The sequence below is a fragment of the Marmota marmota genome, unplaced genomic scaffold (genome assembly GCF_001458135.2).
Source record: "Marmota marmota marmota unplaced genomic scaffold, marMar, whole genome shotgun sequence".
Lineage (NCBI taxonomy): Eukaryota > Metazoa > Chordata > Mammalia > Rodentia > Sciuridae > Marmota > Marmota marmota.
This window is the reverse complement of record NW_026000242.1, coordinates 712,109-728,598: the sequence shown is the minus strand read 5'-3', so window position 1 is coordinate 728,598 and position 16,490 is coordinate 712,109. Positions and strand designations below refer to the sequence as shown.

Below are 16,490 nucleotides of genomic sequence, written 5' to 3'. Positions count from 1 at the left end.
CCTGTCATTTCACCTGCTCAACCCAGGCAAGGAGGAGACTCGTGGGCCTGAGGAGACTCTTACCTGTTGTGGAGTTCAGAGAACCAGTAGCGAGTCAGCACAGAGGAAGCCATGGAGCAGGAAGTGTGTGTGTGTGTGTGTGTGTGTGTGTGTGTGAAGAATGGTTGGTAGGGGAAGGTGGGTGACATGGAAGGACATAGGTTATGTGTTCAGGAATCCTATTTTGCAGTTAAGATAAACATTAATAATCATTCTCACTCAACATCTATTCATTTTATCATTATGACAACTTTCTTTAACAGACTGTATATATTTTCATTTCATAATGACAAAAGGATAATGCAAAAATCAATGAGCGTAGTGATGGTAAAGAATTCAAAATTTTTTTCAAAATATAAAATGCTAGGGTTTAATATTAGAGACAAATCTAATTTGCCCTCTCTGCAGAAGGATGACTCCATTGGTTTCCCTGAGAGGTGATCCTGTACATTTTACTTAAAATCTTCTGTGGCAGAAATTGAGTGTTTCCAAATTACTCTTTTCATAATGAGGTGAAGAGTGTGTTTAGATATTTTTCTCTTGGCTGATGTGAGATTCTTTCTTGAGGACAGGTGTGTACGGAGGTGTGGTATGAAATACTCCCTGTAGAGGACATGCAAGGAGAATTTTGAAAGTATCAAGGCAATTTGGGATATTTACAGTTTGCCTGGTGCAGGTTTGAACCAGACACCTGTGCCATTTATCAGAGCGAATCTGGTTGCTGAGCTTGGAAATAGAGAGGATCTGATTAAAGGGAGAGTACACACATGTCTAAACTACAATATCTTCATTTAATTCTGTCAATTTATTTATAAAACACATTTTTAGATTCTGAAGAACAACATTTTCTTCTTTTTAAAATCCTATAAATCCTTCAGAGTCCATTTCTAATTATATACAACTGTAATGATTTTGTTATTACTACATTATCACACTTTTCTCAGTCTTATGCACAAGGATTACTTGGTTGCAGTTTTATTAAGTGTTTGCAACTAAGTGCCAAATGCTATGCAAAGTATTCATTGTTTTATTGATGCCTCACAAAGACACTATGAGACAGGAAATATTGTATTTTTCTTTTGAGTGGATAAGGATCAGAGAGGTTAAGTAATTTGCTCAAGGCATAGAAGTAAAGTAGTAAATGGTAAAATCAGGTCAGGTTAGAAATCATTTTATATAACTCCAGAGTGAGATTTTCATTATTTTATTCATCTATATACTTCTGCTAGGCAAATAGAAAATAATTTGTGTGAGATTATATTGAGATATTATTAACAGTATAAGACTTTATCCTTGCCAAAATTAAAGTAATGCAGGACAGGGTAACAGAGAAGCAATATGAATAGATTTATAAGATTATTTTGTGTTCACAAACCTTGCTCAGAGTAAAGGAAAATTAGGCATATCTTGTAGTGATACATGGGAGTTAAGATGCAAATGAGATGTAAAAAAGAGAATGAGAAATTTGGGTTTCAGAAAAGGTAATTCAGATTGTATCTTAGGTTTATTTAGTTCTGATATTAGTTAATGAAGATAAATATTATTAATACTATTGAAATTTGCATTCCTGAGTTCTGTAGTACAGAAATAAAAGTGAGCTGAGAACAGAATTTCCGGTGGGATGCTGTAGTTATTTATATCACCTATGCTGCACCTTCTAGGCTCTACCTAGTTTTGAATGTGTGAGTAAGTTTTGGATATAGATCATATTCTTATCAGTTGAATATAAATGAAAGAGAAAGTAGAGTATTATTGAAGTAAAAATAAGCAAATAATTATATGCAATTTCTATTTATTTTTTTTCTGTGTATATATTTAGGTAGTTGGTCTATTTACAAACAAGCTATGACTTGGCTGATACTAAAATGATATTGTAACTGTAATAAACTTTTCTTGAAGATGGTAGAGGATAAGGATCCTCTTTGAAATATGCAAATGTATTTTATTATGAACCAGACAATGTAAATTCAATTGGCAATAAGTCTTTATTAGATCACTGTAAGTCATTTGCCAAGTATAAATCATTCTCTTATCTCACTTAACTTGGAAAAAAAATCACTCCAAGACCAATTTAACAGATTACTTAATTTAAGTCCAGATTAATTACTGATCTCTTTCCCTCCTCAGCCTTGGTGGCAGCCACTGCCTGGGGGAGAAATCCCTCTGTGGGAAGGTGTTCTCAGATCCTCCAGGTCTTAGGTCATGATTATTGCTTTGCTTCCAGGCCTCCCTGGTGCCCAAGCATGAACAACTACACCTCTGTGAAGGAGTTCATCCTGTTGGGACTTCCTCACACTGAAGGGCTGGAGAACATGATCTTTGTCCTGTTTCTGGCCTTCTATCTCTTTGCCTTGCTGGGGAACCTGCTCATCTTTGTCACCATTCTGGCTTCATCCAGCCTGCACACCCCCATGTACTTCTTCCTGGGAAACCTGTCAGTGTTTGACATCTTCTTCCCTTCTGTGAACTCCCCCAAGATGATGGTCTCCCTGGCGGGGCGAAGCCGCACCATCTCTTACCAGGGCTGTGCCTCCCAGGTCTTCTTCTACCACACTCTGGGTGGCACTGAGTGTTTCCTGTACACAGTGATGGCCTATGACCGCTTTGTGGCCATTTGTCACCCCATGCGCTACACTGTCATCATGAACCAGAGGGTGTGCACCAGCCTGACAGTGTGCACATGGCTGGGGGGCTGTGTGCATGGGAGCATCCTCACGTTTCTCATCTTTAAGTTGCCCTACTGTGGGCCCAATGAGGTGGACAGCTTTTTCTGTGACATTCCAGTGGTGCTGTCCCTGGCCTGTGCAGACACTTCTCTAGCACAGATGGTGAGTTTCACCAACATAGGTGTGGTTGCCCTGGTGTGTTTTCTTCTTATCCTCCTTTCTTACACCCGCATTGTTCTCTCTATATTGAGAATCCGTTCCTCTGAAGGCAGGCGCAGAGCCTTCTCCACCTGCAGTGCCCACCTGACCTCCATCCTCTTGTTCTATGGACCTGTGTTTCTTGTCTATCTCAGACCTGCTTCCAGCCCCTGGCTAGATTCTGTTGTTCAGGTGTTAAACAGTATTGTCACCCCTTCCCTCAATCCTTTGATTTATTCTTTGAGAAACAAGGATGTGAAAATGGCCCTGAGGAAAGTGTTATTTCATGTGATCCACCCTTCTGTGTTATAAGGTAACAGAATAGTTCTCTGAAATTCTTTGGGGATTTTCTTCTGGTTCAGTTCCCTTATATCAGAATCATTGCCAAAAATAGTGAGCTGAGAAAAGGTATTCCTCATTTATTTGGAATCAAAAATACCATACAGTAGAGAATTGGTGGCAGAGATATAGATTTCCCCTTTCAAAGAAAATTTTCTGATTAACTCAGGATTTTCTCCTTTTTTAATTTGCCAAAACAACATATATTTTCTGTTCCACCAGGTCTGTGCTCGTTGGAACTCTTTTCAGACCATTTATATTATGGCTATAATAATTTTATGGATCATGGACTGTCTTATTCTAGCATTGCCCTCTTCTTCCTTTCTTCTTTCCTTTCAAAATCTGTTCCTTATTTTATTTTACTATAGCATCACTCTGGCCTTTCTTTTTTATTTCTTCGTGATTTTTTTATTAGAGCTTTATAGTTATATATAGTCATTGGGTTCATCCCAACATCCTCATGCATGCATGAAATCATTTTCACTCTGGCCTTTCAATAAAGGTATATTTTAGAGTCTATAGGAATGAATTTAAAAGTATGATTGCACAGTTTGGTAAATATCAGTTTGTAATAAAAACCACCTCATCAAGAAAAACAAGAGTTTTGTTTTGGGGGGGCTCTTATGATTTAAATAGAAAGATACCAAATCGAGCATCATTGAATATGGGGCACTGGGAGTCTCAAGAAGCAAGGGGAATGTTTCACACAGTGTCAGGACATGTATTTCATTTCAGGAGTTACAGTTTACCCTGCTCACCAGGTCAGCATGAACCCAGGTGGTTCGTACAGACAGCTCTGTTCAAAAGTTCAGCCATGGATACATCTGGGAGTTGATTTAACAAGTTCCCTTGACTCTATTTTACATGCTCTAAGCTGTTTAACTTTTTCCCCTGACAACACTCAATTTGCAACCTTTTTGGCTTTAGTCATATCTTCTGGCTACAATATAATTTAATTTGGAGCATTATTATTATTACTTTTGCCTATGAGATAAGTCTGATGTTGGATCTGGTTCATCATTTCTCAGAAAAAAAAATCTGATCAATCAGTATGCATGTTCTTCAAAAGACTAGTTATGGAACCACCATATGGCCCAGATAAACCACTCCTTGGTATTTATCCCAAAGACCTGAAATCAGCATACTATAGTGATACGTGCATACCCATGTTTACAGCAGCACAATGCACAAAAGCCAAACTATGGAATCAGCCTAGGTATCCATCAACAGATGAATAAATAAAGAAAATATGTTATATATACACAATGAAGTTTTATTCAGCCATAAAGAAAAATGAAAGTGTGTAATTTGCAGAATAATGGATGAAACTTAAAGACTATTATGTTAAGTGAAATAAACCAAATTCAGAGAGTTAAGGGTCATATGTTTTCTCTCATATGTGGAAGCTAGAGAAGAAAAAGGAAAGAAAGGATAGAGGATGATCATATTCAGAAAAAGGGAAATCAGTAGAATAGAGGTAAGGTACCAGGGAGTGGGGAGAAGAAAAGGGGGGTGGAATTGCTGGCAAGAGACATTGGCCAATTATATTGTGTGTATGTACAAATATGTAACAACAAACCTCATTATTATTTGTACAACTATAATGAACCAATAAAATGTGAAGAAAAATTAAGAAAAGAAGCTGGTCCATCATTCTATTTTATAAACTGGAAAAATGGATTTTATAAATTTGTAGAGGAAAGACTTTCACAAAGAGATCTCTATATTTGTAGGTACTCTATTTCTCAAAAAATCTTATATGTGTGCGATTAATTGAAATTAAACACTAAAAAACTTATTGCTTATTTTTGGATTAATTCAACAGCTATATTTCTTTTTTTAAATGCAAGGTATTTTTTAATATTTATTTTTTAGTTGTAGTTATACACAATACCTTTATTTATTTATTTATTTTTATGTGGTGCTGAGGATCAAACCCAGGGCCTCATACATGCTAGGCAAGTGCTCTACTGCTGAGCCACAACCCCAGCCCAACAGCTGCATTTCTAAATTGAATCAAATTCATTTCAAGGCAGAGACCCATTGATTTAGATTTATCCAAACACTTAGAATGAGTGAACATTGAAAACTATTAACAAGTATATGACAGTGTTCAAGTACTTTCCTTTTATTGATTAAATCACATAGTTCCAAAAGGTAGATTTAAAAATATATACTTATTGCTACATATTAATTATGCAGAACAGTGGGTTTCGTTGTGGCATATTTGTACATGCATATAACATAACACCTCTCTTTACCATCCACTCTTCCCTCCCCCTACTTCTTTCACTCTAATCATTTCATTCTACTCTCTAAGAGGCAGATTCTATGAATATGGAAAGCAATATGAAGAATCCTTGGAAAAGTAGGGATGGAAACACCATTTTACAACGTGTGATTTATATTTCAATAAAGTTGTTCAAAACCATCATTGCTGGTCAAAAAAAAATTAAAGCTGTTCTAATAACCCATTTTTTCCTTTTTTTTTTTTTTTGGTATTGGGCTTCAAACACAGGGGTGCCTAACCACTGAGCAACATCTCCAGTCCTTTTTATTTTGAGACAGAGTCTCACAAGGTTGCTTAGGGCCTCACTAAGTCTCTGAGGGTGGCCTCAAACTTGCAATCCTCCTTTTGCCTTAGCCTCTTGAATCCCTGAGACTATACGCATGTGCCATCATGCCTGGCGACTCTCTGCCTTTTGAAAACAAAGTTAAAGAACAGGAAAATGAATATAAACATATGCCTCAAGATGTTTTTCTTTTTTCAAAATTGGGACTCAAAATATATATTCCATTTAGTTAGAATCGAGTACTTGTAAGTGTAGACAGACTGAAATTCAAGACCAAGTTCTACGATTAACTATTGGAGTAAACTTTGGCAATTATTGGAGCTTTCTAAACCCTATATTTTTATTTTAAAGAAAAGTCACATCTAATGAGGATGCAGAGATAAAATAAAAGAGCCTTGAACACCCTGCATAAGATTTTAGAGGAAGAAAGATTCTTGTTATGCAGCAGTTGTTAATTCAAAACCATGGAGAGGGAATACGTATTCCTTCTGGCATGACAAACGGGATTCTACAACATGTACAATCAGAAAAATGAAAAAGCATAGCCCATCTATGTATGATATACCAAGGTGTAAAAATACATTCTACTGTCATGTATAACTAACTAAAATAAATTTTAAAAATGAAGCATTTGTAAGAATATCTTTAATTTTACTTAAACCTCATTAAAAGGCCACTTTTTTGCTTTTGCATTATTTTGAAAGTGGGGTTAGCCACAACATTTTTAATAGGTCTATGCTTGTTTTGGGGGCAGCCAGTAAAAATAGTTTGCTCACAGACCTCTTCATATACCCTTTTGCACTCTGACTAAATTTTATTTTTAATTTTTTTCAACTTGTTTTTAAACTTCTGCATAAAAGCATAATGAATTGTACATATTAACGGGTACCAGAAAATATTCAGTATATTTTGTATAAAGTTTAATCAGGTTAAACATACCTATCTTCTCATTTATCATTTCTTTATGGTGAAAACTTTCAAATTTTTTCTTCTAGCTTTATGAAATGGACAGCATAGAATTGTAATCTAAAATCAATCACCCAATAGGACAAAAGTACAACAGAACTTCTTATTCCTGTATAACTGTAACTTAGTACCCACTGATTAGCATTTTACCTCCTGTCTACTCTTCCTGTCCTCTGGTAACCATCATTCTACTTTCAACTTCCATGAGATTGACTATTTTAGGTCCCAAATAGGAGTGAGATCATATGGTACTTGTCTTCCTGTGTCTGGCTTATTTCAGTAACATAGTGATCTCCTGTTCCAATCATGTTGTTGCAAATGATAGATCTTCATTCCATTTTTTTTTTGTGTGGATAAATCATGTAAGACATTTTCTTTATGCTTTCATCAGTTAATGGACATTTAGATTGTTTCTGTTTCTTGTCTACCGGGAATAATACTGCAATGGCAGATATCTCTTTGACTCACTAACTTCATTTCTTTGAATATATTCCAAGTGGCAGTATTTCTCAATCCTATGGTAATTCTATTTTCAATTATTTTGGAAAAAAATCCATGCTATTTTTCACAGTGATTGAACTAACTCACACTCCTGCCAATAGTATGAAAAGGTTCCCTTTACTCCAAATCCTGTCAGCATTTATTACTTTTACTCTTGTTAATAACAACCATTTTTTACTAGGGGAAGTTTAAAAGTCCTAAATCATAGATAGGCTCAAGAAGTTCTGATGTCCTATTGCACTATAGGGTGACAGATAACATTTCACAAAACTAGAAGGTTACAGACAGACATCTCTAATACTTCAATAATCAACATGTCAGATTATAAAATATTGAGGAAGAGAATGGGACAAGGAAGAAACAAAAGCTTATGATTATTCCCTTTGCTCATTAATGATTCTTGAGTCTGGGGATTGGGCCACTGGGGATATTGTTTCAAAAGAATCCAAGTCTATTAATATTTTTGAGTTCAAAGTCATTGTGAATTCAGAATTTAAGGGCCAGACTAATACCAGCTGAGTATAAAATGTATGCTTTGCTTTCAAGAGGATAAAGTACAAAACCTTGGCTCTATACCATGCAATATGCAAAATAGAGTTCAGGCTTTAGGAACTCATTCTTCTTGCTATAGGTTTAGGACAAACTTTCTCTACCCACATCATAAGTGCTTTCCATCAGCTGGTAGGTATGAAGCTCTGCCTGCTTCTACTCATCTTATTCTTACACTGCTCTCTGCTCTCCTTCATCCTCCTGAGGTGCTGTGTGTCCTGGTCTCTTCACCTGCTCAACTCATGCAAGGAAGAGACTCCTGGGCCTGAAGAGAGTCTTACTTGTCACAGAGTTCAGTGATCTAGTAGTGAGCCAACACCGAGGAAGCCACGGAGGGGAAGGGGTATGTCTGCGTGTATTTGTGCACGTGCACGTGTGTGCACAGAATGGCTTGTAGGGGGAAGCAGGTGACATGGAAGGAAATAGTTTCTTTGCTCAGAAATCCTAACTTTCAGTAAAATTAGAAATTATTGCCGCTCTACTACACATCTCATTTACATGAGAACTTCCTTTAATAGTTGGGCAAATTTCCATTGTCTTATTAAGGACTAGGTGATAGAATGCAAAACTCAGTGAGTGTGGTGATGGGAAAACTTGAAAAATTTATGAAATCTAATCATATAAATTTTAATACTTAGAGTTGAAGAAGACATATAGTTAACTCTTTTTGCAGGAGAAAGATTATGTCTTCTATTTCTCTGAGAAATGATCCTGTGAGTTCTACTTTAAATCTTCTGTGGTAGAAATTCAATTTCTAAATGACTCTCTGCACGATGAGGTGAAGCCTGTTCTTAGTAATTTTTTCCTTGGACCGTTGTGAGATCCATCCTTGAAGACAGCTGTGCATGGAGGTGTGGTGTTAAATACTGACTGCACAGGACATGTGGGGAGAATTTGAGTGTATCTAAGATAATTTGTGATACTTGCACTTTGTCTGAGTCAGGTTTGGACCAGACACCTGTACCACTTAGCAGTATGAGTTACTGAGCCAGAAACATAGGGGTTTGGATTAAAGGAAATATTTACACATTTTAGGTCACAAAATGTTCTTTTGATTCTGCCAATTTATTTACATAGCACAATGTTTTGAATCTAAAGAAAATAACATTTTCTTGCCCTATGTGTCTTTCTCTGCTTTGGAAAACATTAGAATCTAATAAGAATATATTGTTTTTAGGTGTTAGTTTAAAAAATAAATAAATGAATAAAATATTTTTAAAAACTCTAAGGACCCTTCAAAATCCATTTGTAATTATATCTTAATGGCACCAGCAATGCATTTACTATTACATTATCACTTTTACCTCAGTCCTACGTGCACAAAGCTTAATTATTAAAGTACGTTTATTATACATTTACTACTTAGTGCAAATGACTAAGTGAAGCATTACATCTTCCTTATTTCAATTCTCACAAATATTCTCTGAGGCAGAAAATAATCATTTTTTTCTTTTGAACAAATGAGGCTCAGGGAGGCTAATTTGCTCAAGTCCCCTGATGCAGGGGGGGTAATCAGGTTAGGGTGAGGCATCAATTTTCTGTAACTCTAAAGTGGGCTTTCCAAAGAATGGCTCTTTATTTTATTCATTCTTAATTTTTATCAGAAATATAGAAAACAAAGTGTATGAAATTGAATAGCTTGCTAAGTCCCACAGTTGAATTTTGAATAGCATTTGGGCTGGAAAAGAGTCTTTTCACATCTAGTTGTTATCTTTGATAGGATCTCAGTCTATTCCAACAGGTAGATCAGGACCAGCCAGCACAGGACCTGGCTGTTAGACTGAGCACAGCAGTGGTCTGAGGAGCTCCAGCTTCCTCCACATCTTCATCCTTGCCATTCATTGGATTTACTGAGAATTTTATTTGTGACATAAAACTTTACCCTTATCAAAATGAAATGATGCCAGAAAGGTACAGAGTTGTAGTCTGTAAAATAATATGCTCATATTTATCTTTTTATTTTTGGTGAACAAGTATTGTCATAGCAGAGGAAAATTAGTTTTATTTTGTGGCAACATATTGATGATTTGAATAAAATGGAATCTAAAAAAATGAAGAAATTGTAACTTGAGAATAACATTCAACTTGTTTCTTAGGAGTATCTGGTATAGATATTAATTAACAAAGCTAAATAGTACTAAGAGTATTAAAATTTGCAATTGTTTGTATTACCGAGAAAAATCTCATGAGGACCTAGAATGTCTACTGTGGTGCTGTGGTTATTTATATGACATATGCAATACCTTCCTCCAGATTCGATCCTCTTTCAGTATATGTGTGAACAGAATATAAATGTGATCTGTATGTGCTTCTCTTGAATACAAATGATGAAGACAATCAAGAGTACTGTTGAGAGTAAACATGAGTAGCAAGGTGTATATAATTTCTGTTTAGGTTCAGATTTTTCTATTTGGGTAGTTGACCTGTTTACAACAATTTGATACTAAAAGGCTCCCTCTTTTGGGGGGAAGGTAGGTGACTCTGAAATGTGTGTTTGATGACAAAGCAGATTGGAAGAACCTAAATTAAACTGGTGATAAGACTTGATTACTATAATATAATTGCTGATTATGAAGATTAATATTATTTTTTCATTTAACATGTGAAAAAGCTGTGGTCAAATTTGACACATACTTTAAATACAAGTCAAGATTTATTGGTGTTCTCTTTTCCTCCTCAGCCTTCTTGCTGGCAGCCACTGCCTGAGGGAGAAATCGCTCTGTGGGAAGGTGTTCTCAGATCCTCCAGGTCTTAGGTCATGATTATTGCTTTGCTTCCAGGCCTCCCTGGTGCCCAAGCATGAACAACTACACCTCTGTGAAGGAGTTCATCCTGTTGGGACTTCCTCACACTGAAGGGCTGGAGAACATGATCTTTGTCCTGTTTCTGGCCTTCTATCTCTTTGCCTTGCTGGGGAACCTGCTCATCTTTGTCACCATTCTGGCTTCATCCAGCCTGCACACCCCCATGTACTTCTTCCTGGGAAACCTGTCAGTGTTTGACATCTTCTTCCCTTCTGTGAACTCCCCCAAGATGATGGTCTCCCTGGCGGGGCGAAGCCGCACCATCTCTTACCAGGGCTGTGCCTCCCAGGTCTTCTTCTACCACACTCTGGGTGGCACTGAGTGTTTCCTGTACACAGTGATGGCCTATGACCGCTTTGTGGCCATTTGTCACCCCATGCGCTACACTGTCATCATGAACCAGAGGGTGTGCACCAGCCTGACAGTGTGCACATGGCTGGGGGGCTGTGTGCATGGGAGCATCCTCACGTTTCTCATCTTTAAGTTGCCCTACTGTGGGCCCAATGAGGTGGACAGCTTTTTCTGTGACATTCCAGTGGTGCTGTCCCTGGCCTGTGCAGACACTTCTCTAGCACAGATGGTGAGTTTCACCAACATAGGTGTGGTTGCCCTGGTGTGTTTTCTTCTTATCCTCCTTTCTTACACCTGCATTGTTCTCTCTATATTGAGAATCCGTTCCTCTGAAGGCAGGCGCAGAGCCTTCTCCACCTGCAGTGCCCACCTGACCTCCATCCTCTTGGTCTATGGACCTGTGATTCTTGTCTATCTCAGACCTGCTTCCATCCTCTGGCTAGATTCTGTTGTTCAGGTGTTAAACAATGTCATCACTCCTTCCCTCAATCCTTTGATTTATTCTTTGAGAAACAAGGATGTAAAAGTGGCCTTGAGGAAGATGGTAACTCAAATGGCTCACCCTTCTCTGCTGTGAGGTCCGCGAATAGTTCTTTTTTGAAATTTTTTTGAAAAACTTCAAAGAGCCACTCCTTTTGTATCTGGCTTGTTACCAAACCGTGAGTTGGGCAAAGTCACGCTGTCCTTTTTCTTGGGAGTCTTAGTAGTCATTTAGGAGAAGTTGTTTATACAACTTTTACAAAGTATTTTGAGATTAAACCAGCATTTCCCCTTTTTCTACTTGCCATAAAAGTATATTTTCTAGTTTATATATTTTGTATAGTAAAGCTAAAAATTGGAGTTGACATTTAAGAGCGAAATTTAAGAGTAGTATTGTGCAGTTTGGTAATTATAGTTGATATTCATATTGTAACTTCTTTGGGCTTTTACTATGCTTTCTTTTACAAAAGAATTTAATTTATAGCTTTTTATCTTCAGCTCTGGAGAAATCTCAATTGAGAAGGTGATCATTGAACTGTGGTTTAGAATGCGAGAATGAATTATGAATGTGAGAATGAAGTTTGTAAATTTGTAGACTTTTTGAGCCAGTAATTTCTATCCACTGAGGTACTTTTTCTTTCCTAAACATTGAATATATCTTCAATTAATTAAAATAAATAAATTAATTTAATTAATGAAATTAATTGAAATAATTTAATCAATAAAATTAATTAAAATGAATATTAATATTATTTATAATATATTTATTTTTGGAATATTTCAACACTTATATTTTTATATTTAATCAAATTCTTTTCAAGATATAAACCCATCTATTTGGAGTCATCCACTCAAACACCTAGAAAATGTGCTAAAATTTTAGTTCTGTTTGTTATGTATGTGATAATGGTCAATGCACTTTGCATGTATTGTCTAAGTTAATTCACTGAATCCTAACAGGTAGCATGTTTCTTTTATGTATGAAAACTGTGAAAATAAGCTGTCTGAACCTTTATCTAACCCCTACCCTTTCCTGTAGTATACTGCTTTATAAGAAGAATTGAAAAAAATCAAGAATTCTATAGAATGACAGCTGCCTATATGTGACTTACAGTTCTGAATATTTTGTATATGTTAAGTAATGCAGACTGAACCACATTTGTGTTATTACCTATTATTATTGTCCTCATTTTCATATGTGAGAAAAGGAAGGTGCATGTGAAGGCACAAATTGGTTTAGCATTGCATATCAATAGTAGTAATGTTCTAGGGGAAAGTAGGGAAGCAGTCTGAGTAACATTCACAGAAATAGACAATTACTGGAAAATAATACCTCCTACTTTTTCACTCCGTGGTAATATTCATTCATTCAGTGAGTCATTGATTCATAATTTAACTTAAAACTATCCAAGTGGTATCAGATGGGATCTGGGTAGAATGTCTCTCTAATAGTCCAAATAAAGACTAAAGGGGAAAGGTATGTAGGGGAGTACTGCCTATCTGTCTGTGAAATAAATCAAACTTGTATATGCAATCACTTGATTTACTACCACAGTTGCTAATGTCACCACATTATCTTTCAAGGTCAATGTTATATACCTTATTTGAAAGTTCTTGGATCCTCTGCATCATTTACATTGGGTGTTGTATTAGATTTCTAATATAATGCAATGAATTCCTCTAATATATGGTAGCTCAGAAAAAAGTAATATATTTTCTTTTACTGTATCTGATGGTCAATAGTACAGGAGTAGCCTAGTTGGGTGGCCTTAACAGGGGATTTCTCTTGGTTTTGCAGTCACTCTGTCATCCATGGAAGTAGTCATCTGACACAGGATCTCCTTGAAAGGCAGCTGTTTTGTACCCGGATATTAGTAAGAAGCCTCAGTTCCTCCCCACTGTGGGGACCTCTCTGTATCCTCACACAATGGGGCTGCTTCCCTCACAGTGAGTGAGCTAAGGGAGGGTCTCAGCAGGAGCCTCTAGAGACTGTTATGATCTTGTCTCCAAAGATATGTACCAGCACCCTTGCTTTTATTTTTCTTTGTTAGAAGGGATTGACTACATATAGTCCGCATTTGGTAGAGGGAGAAATTAGGCTCCAGTCTTTTAAGGGAGTGCCCCCAAATCCATAGACCCATTTTCAAGCACCACAGATGTAGTTCTGCCTTATTTAAACGTGCTCCTTAATGGAACTGTACTTTCTCCTTTTGAATATTTCTTATTCTAATGCATGTTCTGCATGACTTTCTTGATTTGAAAAGGTACACTCTAATCCACTCTTCCTTTGTGAAAATCATGCCTTTTATGTTATATTTTTGTTCATCCTCTACCATCTCAATAATATCTTCTCTGAACATCCCATTCCACAATGATTTTTTTTATCAGTTAGTAATTTGTATTGCTGAAATTAATCATTTTGGCAGTAAAGAATAAAGAAATTGTGACAATTCTCACATCATCATTTTGGATTGTTATATAATTCATAAATAATTTTATTGAACCATTTAATCAATGACTAGCCTAGAACACAAGTCAAAAGGGCAGCCTTTAGAGCAACATAAAATATTCATTGTTAGTTTACTATCTATAAAGCACGATACTAGCCAAAGAGAATATAATATTGAATAAGATCATTATGATCTCTACATTTGTGAAGTATAAGACATAGTGGAGATGACTGACCTGGAACAAATAGTCGCTATGTGATGGAGATAGAGTATTTCAATAAAGGTAGAAGAAGGGACTGTAAAAACCTGTGTTTAAAGTGCCAAGGACAAGGAAGGAAGAATCCTAGAAAACTGAACAAAAAAGTAATCCGAAGTGTCTGCCTGGAAATGAGAAATATCACAAAGATTATTCCATTTCAGCTCCTGTAATGTCAAACTTGGCTAACTTGAGCACTGGAAATGAATGAACTGGCACCTTTAGAAATAAAGCCCAATGGAAATGTTGTTAAAATGCTTTGAACAGCTTAGTATATCACAATGACCCATTGCTGAATGTTTTTGCTTTCTAGGAAAGGAGGATTCTCTACAGACAGGGACGTCATTGTGATGAATTTATTATTTTAGCAAGTAATATGGCAGTACTTTAATGAATAACCTTTCTTTTCAACTCTCCCACAATCTTTCTGACATAAACTTATGCAGAATATCTCTTCATTGCTCTAATTCACTTTATACAATGTTTTTTTTTTTTTGCATTGTAAGTACCTCCCCAAATCTGCTCTGAATTTCAGAAATGTTATCACTATTTAATCCAGTGAATGAGTTAGCAGCAACTGTCTGTGGATCAAGACTAAGAAAAGGATTTCCATTATCTTTACTAAAACTTTGCTGTAATAAAGCTCTACAGGAATGGGCTGATCTCAGCTGCCTCTGTTGAGCTGGAGACTCCCTTCAGCTCTGACCTCCTCAGCTATGATCCTTTACGGTATTCCAATGCTGTCACACATGTGGCCCATTAAGTTGACTCACTCTTACTCAAAAGTACTCACAAATTCTAATATAAACTCACTCATTTTTTTCCTAAAATGTTCACAACTTGATTTTTTTTAATCTGTGAGTACTATTCTTGACTTTCCGATGTTTGAGGAGATCAAACATTTCCCTCCCATGTCAAACATTTCCCTTGGAAATGACTGAGATAAACCAAAAGGGGTCAGACTACATCAAAATAGAATTTTAATTACTAATAAATAAGTTACATAATTACTAAATTGAAGCTTGTGTTTTACTTTGAAGCCAAGGTTTTTTTAAATCTGTCCCTTAGTGAATGCATTTGATTTCATTTTATTCCAGTGTCTGGAATCCCTCTCAGAGATTTCAGTTTATATTTCCTTTTTTCCTTGTATCACAATGTGGGTGATGTAGCTCAATGGTGGCTGTAACAGGCAGATCAGTTACAACCCAGTAACATGATAGTCCTACTGTTAGTTAGCAAGGTGGGCATCCGGGATCCATCTATATCTATGGATGTTACATATCAAAACACCAAAGATGTGGAGGACCCCAAATTTCAACTCAGTGATTGTTAAAATTGAAGTACTTCTTTCTATTCCCATTGAAACAACTAATGACTGGAATAAAACTAGACATGGTTGTCTATGTGCACTGATATATGAAGGTCTACATTAGTCTGACAAAATGGACCGGGAGGAAACAACACCCTTTAGGACAGTGAGTAGTGAGAATAGATAGGTGGTGAGATTACACGTCTAAAGAAGTCATTCTACAACATAGTTTGATCTTATGAGGCTTATCATTAATGCCAGAAACAAGATATAATCACTTAATCTGAGTCATAAGAAATAACTTACAATCTTTGGCCATTGACAAAAAAACGTAGATATAAATAAAGATTCATATGTGAATATTCACAGGAACGGGTAATATCAAAAAACAGGAAACATTCCAAATGTCTGTCATCTGATGAAGAAATAAACAAGATGCAGTATTGTCATACAGTGGAATATTATTTACAATAAAAGGACAAATTATTTTTAGATATCATGGTATGGAAGAATCTCAGAAAAAATGTGGTAATTGAAAAATTCAGATTTAACTGGCAATATATTATACAATTCCATTTAAGTAAAATGCATAGAAAAGACAAGTGTATTCTGATCAAAAGTCAATCAATGCTCTGTTGGGGAGTTGGAGTGAGAACTGATTACAAGTGGGCTACAAGAAATTTGGAGGACGATGGAAATGGTTTGGATTTGGGGAATGTTTCATAATTCTAAATATGTACTAAATGATTAAGTTTATATTTAAAGCAAGTGAATTTTATGGTCTATGAATTTTATCTTGATAAAACTCTTGAAAAGTAAAAATTAATTTTATCTTGTATGTGCAGGGGAGAGAAAATACCAATTTTCAAGGATATTTCAAGCTATTGGCAGGTAAACTAACATGGCAAAGAAAGTCTAAATTATTGCAGAAGGAGAGTTCTTGATTACAATCATCCAGCTCACTCTGCATTAGCTTTACATTCACTAATCAGCCTCCCAAGAAAGTATG

General features: G+C 36.1%; 2 protein-coding genes across 2 annotated transcripts; both read left to right on the top strand.

The window, feature by feature from the left end:
- Positions 1 to 2,282: 2,282 nt before the first annotated feature.
- LOC107145653 (putative olfactory receptor 10D3) lies at positions 2,283 to 3,215 on the top strand. Its single transcript, XM_015489647.1, has one exon. It carries the CDS (start codon positions 2,283 to 2,285, stop codon positions 3,213 to 3,215), a length of 933 nt encoding a protein of 310 aa, XP_015345133.1.
- A 7,415-nt stretch (positions 3,216 to 10,630) lies between these two features.
- Positions 10,631 to 11,563, top strand: LOC107145652 (putative olfactory receptor 10D4). Its single transcript, XM_015489646.1, has one exon. The coding sequence runs from the start codon at positions 10,631 to 10,633 to the stop codon at positions 11,561 to 11,563; it is 933 nt and encodes a 310-aa protein (XP_015345132.1).
- The last annotated feature ends 4,927 nt before the right edge of the window (positions 11,564 to 16,490 follow it).

Coding starts and splice junctions, on each gene's coding strand:
- LOC107145653 (XM_015489647.1), top strand. CDS start 2,283: ATGAACAACTACACCTCTGTGAAGGAGTTCATCCTGTTGGGACTTCCT.
- LOC107145652 (XM_015489646.1), top strand. CDS start 10,631: ATGAACAACTACACCTCTGTGAAGGAGTTCATCCTGTTGGGACTTCCT.